The sequence below is a fragment of the Lycium barbarum genome, chromosome 6, assembly GCF_019175385.1.
Source record: "Lycium barbarum isolate Lr01 chromosome 6, ASM1917538v2, whole genome shotgun sequence".
Lineage (NCBI taxonomy): Eukaryota > Viridiplantae > Streptophyta > Magnoliopsida > Solanales > Solanaceae > Lycium > Lycium barbarum.
In genome coordinates, this window is record NC_083342.1 from 112,967,281 (window position 1) to 112,982,612 (window position 15,332).

The 15,332-nt window shown below is 35.9% G+C and overlaps 1 protein-coding gene across 4 annotated transcripts; it reads left to right on the forward strand.

The window, feature by feature from the left end:
• The first annotated feature begins 7,830 nt into the window (after positions 1-7,830).
• On the forward strand, positions 7,831-15,125 carry LOC132645581 (beta-amylase 7-like). 4 transcript variants are annotated; one of them, XM_060362639.1, is made up of 11 exons: positions 7,834-8,065; positions 8,792-9,376; positions 9,581-9,874; positions 10,765-10,842; positions 11,089-11,292; positions 11,872-12,066; positions 12,258-12,422; positions 12,686-12,946; positions 13,458-13,676; positions 13,817-14,036; positions 14,536-15,125. In XM_060362639.1, exons 2-11 carry the CDS (start codon positions 8,951-8,953, stop codon positions 14,562-14,564), a joined length of 2,091 nt encoding a protein of 696 aa, XP_060218622.1. In that variant the 5' UTR covers positions 7,834-8,065; positions 8,792-8,950; the 3' UTR covers positions 14,565-15,125. The 4 variants fall into 4 exon arrangements, with proteins under 4 accessions (XP_060218625.1, XP_060218622.1, XP_060218623.1 ...); XM_060362640.1 differs by having other exon boundaries at positions 8,912-9,376; XM_060362641.1 differs by having other exon boundaries at positions 7,835-8,065; positions 9,581-9,865.
• Positions 15,126-15,332: the final 207 nt, after the last annotated feature.

Here is a 15,332-nt window from a genome sequence, read left to right on the forward strand (position 1 = left end):
GCAGAAAACTTTCGCAAACCCAGGCCATGCATGGCCATTTGAGGGAAAGAAATTAATGGTCGGTTCTTTCTCCTTCAGAATTTCAACGGTTGAAGGTTTAGGTTTTTGTTTTCTTTCCCTGCCCTCTGCTTTCAATCTGAAATCATCTTAATGAATTTTGTCTATTTATGAATTCAAATCGTTTTCTTTATCAGCCTTTTTTTCATTTTCGGGTACGAAGTTTTAATGGATTTTGTCCATTTCTTTCTTTTTCTGATCGAGCATGTGAAATCCGAACGTTTGATTTGGGGTGGAGCATTTTTGACCTAGAGATCCCGCCTAAAATTGAAAACCCCAGCAAACCCTAGAAATGTGCCTATAAATAATCCTTTTTTTTTAGTCATTGAGAGAGTTCTTTTAGCCGCCTCAATCCCTTGAAAATATTAGTTTTCATCCGTCTCTATATTTCTTGATATTGATTCCAAAATACTAAATCATTTTTTGTTTTCTTTTGCTCCTGGTATTACCTCGACTCTGAGTGCATGCGAGCTCGGAAGTCGTAGTATTCGAGTGTGTATCGGAGACCCCGCATCCACTTCGCTGCACCCAAAGAAGGTAATTCTCCTTCCCATTTGTTTTTTTTTTTTTTTTTTTGCATTTTAGATTTATTTGTTCTGTGTTAGTTTATTTTACTGCTTCTATGTGATTTGTGTGTGTAGTTTAATATCTACATATGTGTTAGAATGATGTGGTTCTGTGTGTGAGCCATATTTGTGCTCAGTTTGATTTAACTAGTTATTAAGCATGCTAATCAGATCAATAATGTTCTTATGTTTGATAGCTAAGCTTGTTTGATATGTTAAATTAGTTTGGTTCAATATGGTTTAAATATGCTGCGTAGGTTAAATCTTGGCCCTAATGGCATGATTAGTTCTAGTTAAGCATGCTTCATGAACTAGTTTGATTCCACCCTATTCAAAGAATAAAGTATGGTCCTTATAGATTGATTCTGTGTTATCAAGAGTGATATTATATGCTTCTTGTTAACCAAATGTGGACCAATTGATCATGTCTTATGTGTTATTTATAGTTTAAACAGTCTTAGATAAACATGACTTTGCTGTTGACTCAACTTATGTGATCAAGCATGTTCATTTAAGCCTGTGTCATTTCGAATCTATGTTAAAATATGTGTTATGACCATGGGTCTTTTGGTTTTGACAGCATGGCTAGGATATTTAACCCCTTTTTGATTTAGATTAGTACACAAACTAATGTTAACATTCGAAACATGCCTACACTAGCTTAAAGTTAAACCCATAGTCCTAGAAGGAATCTGTCACTCTCTGTATTCTCATTAAAACTCTACATATCTCTCATACTTGTTCCCTTTTTCTGTTGATCATTTATCTGCATATTACTTGCTAAACAAAGCATTGATCCTATTCTTGTGTGTTTCATATCATTTTGAACCCCTATCTTACTATATCCTGTCTGTTTCCCATGAGAATGATACTTGCATACTTGCACATAACTCTTTCTTGCCTTTATGTGATCCTTGTAACCTTGCACCTTCATGTATACTTTAGTTGACCCTGACTTATATTGAACTGTGTAAAACTGCTCATTTCACTCTGATCATGCTAGCATTGCCATTTTGGGATCAACATGCATTCATTTTGCTTTCATCTGTAGATAGTCTTGCTTGTGCTTTCTCTGCAAACTTGCCTATGTTTTCCTATATTGCCTATTCTGAGTCTTGTGTGCTAAGTACTTGCCTTGTTTTAAGTCAGGCAATTGTAGTCTAGTTTGAGTGTCCTGCCATATATGATTAAAGCTGCTTGAAACATCAAACTTGCTGGTTCTATCACATGTGAATACAATTTAGTTTCATCTTTGCTTAACTTTGTGTGACTATCTGTCAAAGGGATTTAGAATCCTGCCTTGCTTGTCTGCTGTTGTATGCTCATGTGTGGTACTATATGATTCATGAATCATTCATAATCTGCAGATCCTTGTTACTGCTACTGCTATGCAGATTGTGTGCCTTAGCCTATTTTGTAGTTGGTTTTGTGAAGTTCACTGCCACTACTATGCAGATTCTGTGCCTTGGCATATTTTGTAGTTAGTTTTTTTTTTTTGCGATGTTCACTGCCACTGCTATGCAGATTTTGTGTCTTAGCGTATTTTGTAGTTAATTTTGCGATGTTCACTGCCACTGCTACGCAGATTCTGTGCCTTAGTATGTTGTAAGTGTTTTAATTTTGTTAAGGCAGTGAGGTTGTATACCTATGTATTCTTGAAGTATATTCATGAAAATACATTAATAGGGAGATTAGTTGGTCATTATGGATTAAGCTTGAACCCTCCAGTGTTAGCTATGCCTGGGATTCATGAAATCCAACTTGTGCAACATCGGGAAGACGGGGGCAAAAGCTTTCCAATATTAACCTTCTAAGTATCCTTATGAATGTGTATACGCGAGATATACTTAAATATACATAATGTATACATAAATCATTTTGTTTGTCTCGAGTGTGAAATTGTTCTATTAAGCTGGCACGTCAAAGTTCTGATCTGGTCTATTATTTATGTGATTCGGTCATTGCTTTTTCTTTTTATTTGAAGTATAAATCTTGTAAATCTCCGTTGTACTAATCCTTTTCCTTTCGTTTTTATGCATGACCCTCGCGTACGAGTCCAAGGGACTCGTCTTCTTCCGCATTCGGTGTTGGGCTAAAGCCCAACGCAATAGTCCTCTCGGGCCAACCTCTATCAACCGTGCAAAAAGTGATTTTGGGCCGAAGCCCATATGGCAGAATATATGGCAGCAGCATTAAAATGGGCCAAACCCATTTAAACACATTTGTTTCCACTATTCTATTTTTGTGTATTTGATTGCTTGACTAACATTTTATCTTATTTTTGTTTCTTAGCTTAGATAAAACCTAGTGGAATACATGGGACTAGTTTATGATAGCGGGTAGTTAGAATTCGAGTTTGCCTTAGAAATAATGTATTTAAAATAATTTAGAAGTTATGATATTTGAATTTAGAATATCTTAAAGAATAACGTACTTATTTAAATAACACATTTAAGGTAGTTAAATTTAGATAGCGTACTTATTTTATGACATAATTTAAAACAACATCGTACTTAATGTATTTTTAAAAACAATTTATGATATTTCAATTTAGAATACTTTTTAAAAATAGCGTATTTATTCTTCGTTTTTGTTGTTTAAAAAAAATATATAAAAACAATTTTCTAAATAAGATAAGATTGCCTATAATGCCTCATTCATTTCATTTGAGATTTAATTAGTTAATCCCTTTGTTTAATTATGATGTCCACTTATGTCTTTATATTCATTAAATTCGGCTAGTATTAGGTATTAAACCCATTGTGTTATCTAATGCAAATCTTTTACTTAATTATTTAATTACTTAAGATGAAATACTTTTTCTTATATTACCCATAAAATATAAAAGATATTATTTTCGTCAAAATGTCTTATATGCTCCATTTCTTTTGAAATCTTGATAATACTTACAAGCTATTTTCTTGAATATTTAAAATGTTATATTTGCATTTTTAGCCTTAATTAATTAACCTAAATTTGGGCGGTAACCGTGTTTAACGGATCTTAATGGATGCCTAAGACCTTGCCATTAGGATGTCTAGAACCCTTACCTAGAATCACGTTAGTTAAGCGGACCATTAACGGAGGTTTAGTTTAAGTTTTACCTTAGTTAATAACTAGGTGTCCTAATTCACCTTTAAAATCAATTAGATGGCGACTCCTTAAAATAACAAATAGGAATCACTAATATGTTGTACTCCGATTTGGACCTGTTTAAAATGGGGTATAACACAATATTCGCCTCCAACAGTTTATAAAATAAATGTAACAAATCATGAATATATGAATTAAATCAGCGGAAGTCTTTATTCACCAAATACTTAGTCAAACGTAATAACGTGCCCGAGAGTTAATCAATAACTCAACAACTACCCATAAGAACGTATACTATGGAGCTTCTAAGATAATGAGCAATGTCTAAATCATCGGGACGCAGCCCAAAACTAAAAGACGAAAAGTAAAGATAGAATAGTGCCCTACGAATAATCATGTGGGCTCACCGAATAGTCTCGAAAGCAGCAAGTTCTCTTAAGTCATAGGCGTATCATGAACCTGCTCCTCAATGATACCTAACATACCATCAAAAACAACAATGGTATGCTTGAGTACTGGGTACTCAGTGAGTGTCTAAGGGGCAATAGTTAACAAAACAAGATATAGTGAATAAAATCAATAAAATGATATCAATGAAAATAACAGTTCAAACCCAGGAATAAAGTGAGTCAGCAACATTAAAGAGTAATCAAAGAACCCAACAATGAAATGCACATTAACTTAACTGCTTACCATTTACCAGGCCAAGTATTTCACTGACGAATTCAAATCACCACAAGCCACTCACAGGCAACAAGATATGAAACAAGCCACTCACAAGTAGATTAATCAATCGATACTCCGGGTTAGGAAACAGCGGAGGCTAATCGTCCTCTGGACTAGCACAACAATAGATACTCCGGGCTTGGAAGCAACGGAGGCTAATCGTCCTCTGGACTAGCACAACCATAGATACTCCGATCTAGGAAGATGCGAAGGCTAATCGTCCTCTGGACTAGCACAACAATAGATACTCCGTGCTAGGAAGCAACGGAGGTCAATCGTCCTCTGGACTGACACATCAATACTCGTATCGATACGTTAGGATCCATAACGGCTAATCGTCCTCTGGATTAGCACAACTTGCCCATACAGGCCCAAACACCAACAAAATACAAATCATGGCATATTACCGAATCATCAATCATGGCTTAGAGCCGAATCTCACTTCTCAAGTCATCATCTCAAAATGGAGGCATTTCAAGTCAACCGATTTAGAATCTTATTCAAATCTCTTATTCAATTTCAAGTTCAAGAAACCCATTCAACAACAAAACAAGTTTAAGGTCCAACCTTTAGAAGATTAAGTTCAATCATCCAATAATGGGAAAATCGAGTTTCACAAAGTAGTATAGTTCGTATAAGGTTCGATGCGGGCTTGACCCTACACACGCATGACCTTGTCTAAAAGAAATCATCTTTAATTCCAGAATATATTCCACCAAACAAGAGTTATAACTTATACAAACAATCAAGGAAGGATTCTCAAATACAATTCATGCTTTCACAATATAAGCGTACTTCACAAGTAGACCTAGCTGAAAAGATGATTTTTGGAATATAGACATACTTCAAGAAAGATTTTTGGGAAAATCTAGACATACATGAAAAAATGAATTTTGAAATATAGACATACAAAACACCTTCATAGTCAAAAGGATTTTTTTAAAAGAGACATACCTTAATACGTTAAACAAAGTTTAACAATTCACTTTCCTAATGAAAAACACTCAAACTCTAGCTTGAATCACTTTGGGAAGAATTATGCAGCTTTTGTGTCCTTCGGTAAAACGGACATAAATTTTTGTACATAACTTTTCTCGGGCTGGGCGACCTACCATTGGAAATCTATTTCAAATATCTACAACTTTCATCAAGGAAGTTTTTCCAAATTCGCAACACAATTTCATGAAAATCGCCCAGAAAACAGACCTACCAAAACTTAGGTGAATTTAAGAGCCCTTAAGAACTTCAATTGTTGGTTTGACTTCAAAATGGTTCGGGGCGTGACAAAAAAATTTAAAAATATATACACGTGTCGGTGCATGTACTCCAGCGACTTAACTCATACTTGGAAGTGGTCATCCAGGGAGGTATATATTTCAGTTCAAAATAGTTCGGGGGGTAATAGGCCCTCACAAAATATGAGTGTGTTGCAGAAATCCGATCATAATTTAGGCGTCATTTTAGCCATTTTTCCTATTTTTATAGCTCTTTTACAATTTTAGACCCGACTGTCAGATCTAAGGTTCCTAGTGAACTTAGGTGACAGAAGAAATGGAGTGTGGTTTTCTTCCACTAGTATGGGTGTTATAATTTGTAAAGACTTTTAAAAAGGGAACAAAATATAAATGGCGGCCTAAAAAGAATACTCCGGTTAACTTTTTTTTCCTCATAATGGGTTGGATGAGAAACAAACAAATGACACCCATGTTTGAAGTTGGTAATAATTTATGTGCATTCAGTATTTACACCAATTAAAAAATACATGACACATATCTTCATACACACTCTTATTACAAAATCATAGTTAATTAATACACATTCCCACCTTAATTTACGATTTAATCATGATAATTAATATAATTTGGTCTAAAATAAGGGTAAATGTTTACCTTTGAATTGTTTTATGCCTCAAGAATATCCACCTAACGGAGTCAAATTGTGTGTTATTAAGTTTTAACTACACCAAAACCGTTATCCTTTTTTCCAATTTTTTAATGGTAAACATAATTTTTAGTGAATCCACAAACGCTTTTAATGCATGTGTTGTACATAATTATCCATCTTATTATACATCTAATATTGTGTGAAATTCTGACTCCATGATTGAAATTGAGTCAATTAAAGGAAAGTATAATTGTATTATTGAATACTTGTTTGGTTGCCCAAAAATAAAAAACCGAATAAAAATTAAGAAGAAGAAATGCAACGTCTATACATAGAAGATGAACATAATTGATCCAAACTAGTTTTGGATCGAGACATAATCGATTGATTGGCTTATTTTTTCAGAATCATTTATTTGAATGAGAAATTGTTAACATACAGTAAGGAGCTAAGTATTATTTATGTTTAAACCTCCGTTTCTCCACAAAAGATTTAGTTTCTCACAAGTTGTACAACAGTGGTACTGTTTATTTGTTAAACATGTTAATACATTCACTAAAGAGCTTGAGTTTACATTTCTAGCATTATGTCCTTCTAATCTTTTTCTTTTTAGTTGTTAAAAAAATGCATAAGTTATCAAATGTTGCTTAAATTGGATTTAAAGCTGGATTTAAGTTATGTAGGCTAACAACATATAAATTTTTTACACTAAGAATATAATAAGAAGTAGGATCACATTTCTTGTGCACCCTAAATGTTGGGATCACAAAAGTTAATCTCCTCATCTCCCCCGCCCCCCCCCCCCCCCAAAAAAAAAATCAGTTATAAATTCTACCCATCATTTCTTGTTGTTCCTGCTAAATGCTAATCATTCAGTACTTGTTTATTTTGGAACATGCAGAACATGTGAATCTCACTAAAGAGCCTGAGTTTACATTTCTAGCATTATGTCCTTCTAAATATTTTTTCTCATTGTTTTAGGAAAAATGCATAAGTTGTCAAATGTTTCTTAAATTGGATTTACAACTGGATTCAAGTTAGGTAGGCTAACAATATATAAAATTTCTACACTAAAAATATATAAAGAAGTAGGATCACATTCTACATTCAAGGTCAAACCTGCTAGACTCTCTAACATTGTGTATGATCCTTCTTGATCCAAATAACTCATGGAGTCAAGTTAGTATAGATTTAGCTAACTTAGACTATATTATTGAGTGTTAAATAAGGTAGAGCAAACTAACTTTGTCTCGGCTCAATGAATATGCTAAAAGTTTGAGATGTCAAACTCAAAAGGTATAATTTTTTGCTGATCAAAGGAGACAGTTTAATTACTATATTTTTTCAAAAAGTAGGGTCACATTTCTTGTGCACCCTAAAAGTTGGGACAAAAGTTATGTTTTCCCCTTAAAAAATCAGTTAATACAAATTCCACCCATCTCTTGGTTTTTTTTTTTTTTTTTTTTACTTTCTTGCTTAAAATGCTAATCAGTCAATACTTGCTTATATTTTGGCACGTGCAGAGCGTGTGAATGGCACGCTTCGAAGATAAGGTGAGAAAGCACTTGATCCGTGTCAAGCATATGGTTAGACACGCTCGGCTTCCTTCACACGCGTGAGAAACCCTAGTTCGCATGCTCGCCGGATCATAGCCGGAAAACTTCCCGGAACAAATAAATTATCATTTCCGTCACTCTTCTCCGGCCAATTCGCCGGAATATTTATTCCTCTATTTATATGTAAGTCATCTACATCTTCTTTTTTGTGTGTGAAAAATGATCTAAAGGATGGATTTTTCTAGATAACCATTAAAAAAAAAAAAAAAAAAACAGGAGTGGTAATATAAATTGAGCTCTGTTTGAAAAGAATATATATATGGAGCTAAATAGAGGTAGCCAAGCCCAATTAATTTGGCTGTGTAGCGAGATTGGTAATATGAGCAAAATTGAAGTCTTTATTATTAGAAGGTGCCAAAAATCATGCTTTATTTGTTAGCTCAGTAGATGAATTGTTGGTAGGTTCTAGATGGTGCACCACATGTTCTTTCAGTTTGTGCATGGCATTTAAATTATACATACCCGATAGTGTAGTTTTACAGGATCCAGAATTTTAACCAGTTGTTACTTGCCACTTTCCAAAGAAACCTGTTCTGCGTCTGGTTTTAGCTAATCTGATAGTGTAATTCTTTTTAATATTGTTAGGAGTAGTTTATAAAATGTGGAACTTGTGTGCATATTGACTGGCTATTTGGGAGGATCAGATTCCTATTTGTTATAAGTTGACTATTTGTGTTGAGATTTTTCTAGTTATTGGTCCTAATGGAATAGATTTATTGGTCCTAATGGAATACCTTTAGTAGTAGTAGTGGTGGTGGTGGCTGCATTCTTCATGTCTTTTCTTTGAAATGCCTTTTGTGGTCTAAACATCTTGATATTTTGCTTTTGAAATTCTTTTGTTGCAATCAGGGAGCTGAAGAGCGGTAATCATATCAAAAATGTCTTCTGGAATATTTTAGTCTAATTATTATGCTGACGCATGATACAGAGTGTACGCAATGTTATCTATATCTGATGTTTGAAATGTAGTAGAACTTGAGGAAAATAAGTGGGAAAAGAAAATCTGGAATGGCATCAGAGATGCAGAGATATGATACAAACGAAGATGACGAAGAGATGGATGTGAAAGAAGAAGATGATGAGGATGATGATGACGAAGAGAAGAATGCAGCCATGCATGCAATGGGGGGTTTTGATGGGGGACATGGATCTAGCAGCAATAATAGGTTTCAACACCATCAGCAATATCAGGAGCAACCAACCCCTGGGGGATCCCGTAGATGTAGGCCATTAGAAGAGAAGGAAAGAACAAAGCTTAGGGAGCGACAACGAAGAGCTATTACTGCAAAGATCTTGGCTGGACTCCGAAGGCACGGGAACTATAACCTTAGAGTTAGGGCTGATATCAATGATGTAATTGCTGCTTTGGCAAGGGAAGCAGGTTGGGTTGTTCTTCCAGATGGAACCACCTTTCCCCCAAGATCACAACCACAGGTAACTCTCCTCCACTTTAAGCGTTTTTGTCTTTCCTTCTCATATAACAAAGTTCACATATAGTCTCACTGTGTTTAAGTGAGGCAAGATGAAAGATAATGTCTTGGAAGATTTTTGTCAACGGATACTTATGCATCAATCTTGTTTTATTTCTAGTAGATCTTAAGAAAACCCATTGCGGTGTTGTTTTTCCAATATCTACAGGGCACAGGCACTGCTGGTGGGACACCCACCACAATGGTGATTTCATCATCTTCACATATACCTACACAACATGCTCCACTTGCTTCGTTGAAAGGCATGCCTTCTGGGTTTCAAAATATAGCCGATCAGAGCGCCTCTCAAATGAAAAGTGTCTTTGTACCTTCTTCACCGCCTTATGATTCATCCTCCGCTGCCCGATCGCAAACTTCACCCTTGGTGGCAGATGGACGAGAAGCACAAAATGACCCATTTCTTGTAGGATCTGTAGATTCAATTGACAAGCAGGTGAAATGGGTTAGCTCAATCTATTGAAAAACATGTAAATTTAGTACAAACACATTTTCACTTTGCCAATTCATTTGTCTGGAAATTTGTTGAAATGTCAAAGTAAGAAAAATTACTTTCAGAATCCCGTATGACAGTGTTATCAAAAGCGAAAAGCTCAAAAAAGCTTTAAGAGCCCGTTTGGATTGGCTTATAAGTTGCTTATAAGCTGTTTTTAGCTTTTTTGAGTGTTTGGCTGGCCAGCTTAAAGTCATTTTGTGATTAAAATAAGCTCAAAAAAATAATTGGGCCCATTTGATTTAGCTTATCTAAAGCAGCTTATAAGCTGAAAACAGCTTATAAGCCAAAAAAAATAAGTTAGACTACCCCAACTTATTTTTTTTGGCTTATAAGCTGTTTTCAGCTTATAGGCATAAGCCCATCCAAACAGGCTCTAAGGTCCATTGGGGCTTTAAGCACAAAGCGCAAATAAAGCGTGAGCTTTAATGAAAAAAGGCGCAAATGGAGGAAAATATACAAGAATATATATGTTTAGTTCAAGCCTAATAATTATAAGCATCACTAACAAGTATATGGACAAAGAATGTAAAAGAAATTAACAATAAAGTGAAATACTAATTGTTTGGTGTCGCCTCTTCAAGAAACGCTCATTAGCAAGGAAAAATATGTCTTAGAGCCTTGATGACGACACTGAAGCGCACATTAAGCGAGGCGAAGCGCTCAACATGTTTTGAGCCTCGCTTTAGGGCTTAAGCGCGCCTTTGACAACACTCCCGTAAACATGGGGTATGATGCGTGTGAAGTTGACATTTTTGTTTGAATACCTTTCGGAACCATACTTTTGCTGTTTCAATGGGCCTGTAAGAGCATTTGCTAACATTTCTGAAATATTTTGTTAGGTTGTTGACATACATACAAAGTTACAGGAGCGTGATTTTGCTGGGACACCCTACATTCCTGTTTATGTTATGCTACCTGTGAGGCTTCTGAACTTAGACCTTGTTAATTCTTACTGGTTCTTTCCATTTCTCAATGACTGTTCTAGGGTCCTCATGTATCTTTTCTCCGTTTCCCTAGTAACTTGTTCCTTTTGACATGGAGTTAGTGTCTTCAATCTACTTCCTTTCTTATTGAAATTTTAGAAGGCGAGAACTGTTGTTTTCCAGCTTTCGTCAAGTCATATGTGGTTAACCTGATGCTATTTTTGCATGTTATATTGGCAGTTAGGAGTTATTAATATGAAGTCTGAGCTTGTTGATGCGGATGGTCTAGTGAAGCAACTGAGAGTGCTAAAGTCAATAAATGTTGATGGTGTGATGGTGGATTGTTGGTGGGGCATAGTAGAGGCAAATGTTCCACAGGAATATAACTGGAATGGATATAAAAGGCTTTTTCAAGTTGTGAGGGAGCATAAACTCAAAATAAAGGTGAGATTTAAATGCTCTTTGTTGTGACTCCCTTGTTCTTCCACTTTATCCCATTCGTTTACGTGAATGAATGCAACTTTTTTGACAACCGTGGTGTCCGGGCTGGCTTGCACGCACCTCGACTAATTCCACCGGGCACCTGCTACCTCCCACCAGCAAGAGGATGATCTTTTTACCATCGACCCTTAAAGATAAAGACTTACTCCCTCCGGTTCTAAATAAGTGTCCACTTAGCCTTTAGCACACCCCTTAAGAAAGTACTAATTCCTTAAAAAAAAAAAAAAATAGGTGCTTTGACTAAACTATCCTTAATTAATGATATCATAGAGAATTGGAGTGATTTAAAAGACTTCTTTAGGGATATGTAAATAAGGGCAAATCTGGAAAAATAAAGTCAATTCCTTCTTGATTATATAACTGGACACTTATTTTGAACCAAAATACAAAGGTTAAGTGGACACTTATTTTGAATTGGAGGGAGTAACTCCTAAAGAAAATGTTCTTTTGGGACTTGTGATTGTCATTGTAGTTATTGCATCGTTTTGGACTGCAATGTTTTGAGGTTTTAACTGGAACCAGGTTGTGATGTCTTTCCATGAATGTGGAGGTAACATTGGTGATGATGCTTGCATTCCACTACCTCACTGGGTATCCGAAATCGGTCGAAGCAATCCTGATATATATTTTACGGACAGAGCAGGACGACGGAACCCTGAATGTCTCTCGTGGGGAATTGACAAAGAGCGAGTTTTGAGAGGCCGCACTGCTGTAGAGGTATGCTATGTGACTTTGCCATGCTGTACTCGTCACATTAGATTTGCTTTCAAGAGGTTTTACAATTCCTAGGGCTCCAATTTTCTTCTTTATGTGATTACATTTATCAAAGATTATATCTTACCCGGGTACTCGTAAAAAAAAGATATAATAATGTCTTACCCAGATGTTTGTCTTTCTGACTAATGTAGGTCTATTTTGATTATATGAGAAGCTTTCGAGTTGAATTTGATGAGTTCTTTGAGGATGGTATTATTTCCATGGTTGAAGTTGGACTAGGCCCATGTGGGGAGCTAAGGTATCCCTCTAATCCTGTAAAGCATGGCTGGAGGTATCCCGGAGTTGGTGAATTCCAGGTAATTTCTTTTTAATTCTCTTTGAACTTGTGGTTAGTAGTTGATAGATCTTAGATTTGTATGAATGGCATGCAAAAGAATTTGGTTGTCAAATCTATATCTGTTTATACATCACTATATTCCTGCATGAGGTCAGACTTAAAAGGAAAAGGAGTGTCTAAGTGATTAGACTGTTTTAGGATCTCTGTCAAAAATTAGAGCCAAAGGCAATCACATGTTTGTGACCATTTATAGCATCAATATGACTTTCTTGCCTCCCATAGTGTTATGACCAGTATTTGCTGAAAAGCCTACGGAAGGCAGCTGAAGCAAGAGGACACTCATTCTGGGCACGAGGACCCGACAATGCTGGTTCCTACATTTCACGGCCACAAGAGACCGGATTTTTTTGTGACGGGGGTGATTATGATGGGTATTATGGTAGGTTTTTCCTCAGTTGGTACTCTCAAGTTCTGGTTGACCATGCAGATCGCGTGCTTTCTTTGGCCAAGTTAGCTTTTGATGGGACATGCATTGTTGCAAAGGTTAGTCATCTGATTTTAGGTTATGATACACTATCAGTTGCTATATACTTCGCACCACAAAAAACAATGACAATTATATAAATGATAATAATAAAATGACAATAATGCTTTTTCTTCTGTTTTTATAAGTGATTTCCTTTATTTTCATTTTTATTCCTGTTTACTTATTATATTCTTTATCCAAAAAATCCTCCTTACTATGATTTAAATAAACAGGGACTGTTCATGACATGTTTTGACTTTCCTGTCTTTGTCCTTATGCACATCAGAGAGTACTATTTAGTTTGTGTTGATGTTTTCTTCAGTAACTAAAAGTTCTGTTCTTAACAAATTTCAAGAAGCTTGAATCAAGGATAGATTCAAGCCAAATTAAAGCCAAATAGTCTTGTTTCAACTAACTATGTACTATTATCCTCGCTTTGTCTTTTATTTGAAGTTTGCTAGAAGAGAAGAGGCTTTTTTATATTAGGTATAGTTGATCCAATTTCTACGATATTTTAAATCTAAGCAGCTATCAGGAATTCATTGGTGGTATAAGACAGCTAGCCACGCTGCTGAATTAACAGCTGGGTTTTATAACCCGAGCAATCGAGATGGTTATGTTGTGATCGCGGCAATGCTGAAGAAGCATGGAGCTGCATTGAACTTCAAGTGTGCTGAAATGAGCATGTTAGAGCAGGCAGTGGACTTCTCTGAGGCTCTAGGTGATCCTGAAAGATTAGCCTGGCAAGTAAGCTTCGAGCACTAAAGCTTGAGTTTCATCTCTGCTGAATAACTAAATAGACAGTTTGCTATCCCTACTTGCATATCTGTCGAACCATTATGTTAATTGCAGATTAAATCACTTTGCCTTTGAACATCTCACTGCAGGTGCTGAATGCTGCTTGGGATGTTTCTCTGCCAATTTGCAGTGAAAATGCACTTCTGTGTCATGATAGAGGAGGCTACAATTGTTTACTGGAAAAAGCAAAACCCTTAAATGATCCGGACGGGAAGCATATTTTTGCTTTTACCTACCTTAGGCTCAGTCCCCTTCTCATGGACGGACAGAACTACATGGAATTTGAACGATTTGTTAAGCGAATGCATGGTAAGGGGTTGGAAGGCTTCCAACTCTTCTGTCAATTGTTTTAATAGATTTGTGGTACACTAGTTTGTGATTAATTTGGGTAGAATTAGTTGGATCAATACTTGAGGGTTCAAAATATGTCGACAAAACTTAGATATCAGTATGGATTGGACGTAGGATCAGCGATATTGTCTAAGAGTTGTATAAGGATTACATAACTAGTGTTGTCTTGGAAAATGATAATTGATAACTAGTTAACCAGGGGAAATGCTAGTTTAAACTTTAAATCATGGCTAATGGACATCATATCGATAAGCCAGCTCATTGCCTTCATTGTCTAAGGTTCTTTCAGCGAATAAATAGATTATAAAGCATGTTATTTATCTCATTTAGTGCAAATAAATTGTTTCTTGATGAAGGTAGTTGTTCTGCCAGGTATTTATTGACCTATCATCCCAAGATCATCTCATAGGCACAATTGTTTTGACTTCATGATTGGTTCCTCTTGTCTGTTTTGCAGGGGAAGCAGTCCTTGAGTACCAATCGTAGTTCGGGAGAGCAGGCAATCTTCAAAATGTGCATAAGTTCCCTCTTCCTTAGGGAAAGCAGGATATTTATTCACTGTAATGTAAGCATAGTTCAGGAGAGCAAGCAATCTTCAGCTTGTGCGCGCGCATGTGGGATTATATTTCTGTAGTACAATGTAAGAATAGAGTTCTGAAGGAAATATGACGAAGCTGTGTGTCCAGGAGAGCAAGCAATCTTCAGCTTGTGTGCGCGCATGTGGGATTATATTGCTTTAGTTCAATGTAAGAATAGACTTCTGAAGGAAATATGACGAAGCTGTGTCCTCTGGTCAGTGTTGTATTGCAACTTGACCTAAGATGTATGGTTCATGTTGAAGATGATCGCATCATTTCAATTGTAGAAAGCAAAACCAGTTTCAGCTGCTGAAAGGATGGATTACTAGTATGAGGAAACTGGATCTTAAAACAGTGATGTATTTGTCATAAAGATTATATAGTCCGCTTGCAAGATCTTAGAGTTCTGTCATTTGCGCTTTAATGTGGGAATTATGTTATTTATAACTTTATAAAGTATTTTAACTCAGCCCAACAATCCCTGGAACTGGAAAACAAGAGATGATATGCGGAATATTGGCCAGCATCTCTCAAGTCTTAGCCATTATTGTATGTTTAACAGGATTGGCGTAGTATTACTTTTAAGGTGAGCTGGCAATTATGGACTAAATAATACAATTATATCTTTTGTTAACCTGATAGGTCTGCTATTACTTTCAAGACGAATTGGCAATTT

Excerpts from the sequence above, each read along its gene's own strand:
- LOC132645581 (XM_060362639.1), top strand. The coding sequence starts at position 8,951 with ATGGCATCAGAGATGCAGAGATATGATACAAACGAAGATGACGAAGAG. Across the intron at positions 12,067-12,257 it reads GAGGCCGCACTGCTGTAGAG|GTCTATTTTGATTATATGAG; the intron begins GTATGCTATGTG and ends TGACTAATGTAG. Across the intron at positions 12,947-13,457 it reads GGACATGCATTGTTGCAAAG|CTATCAGGAATTCATTGGTG; the intron begins GTTAGTCATCTG and ends AAATCTAAGCAG.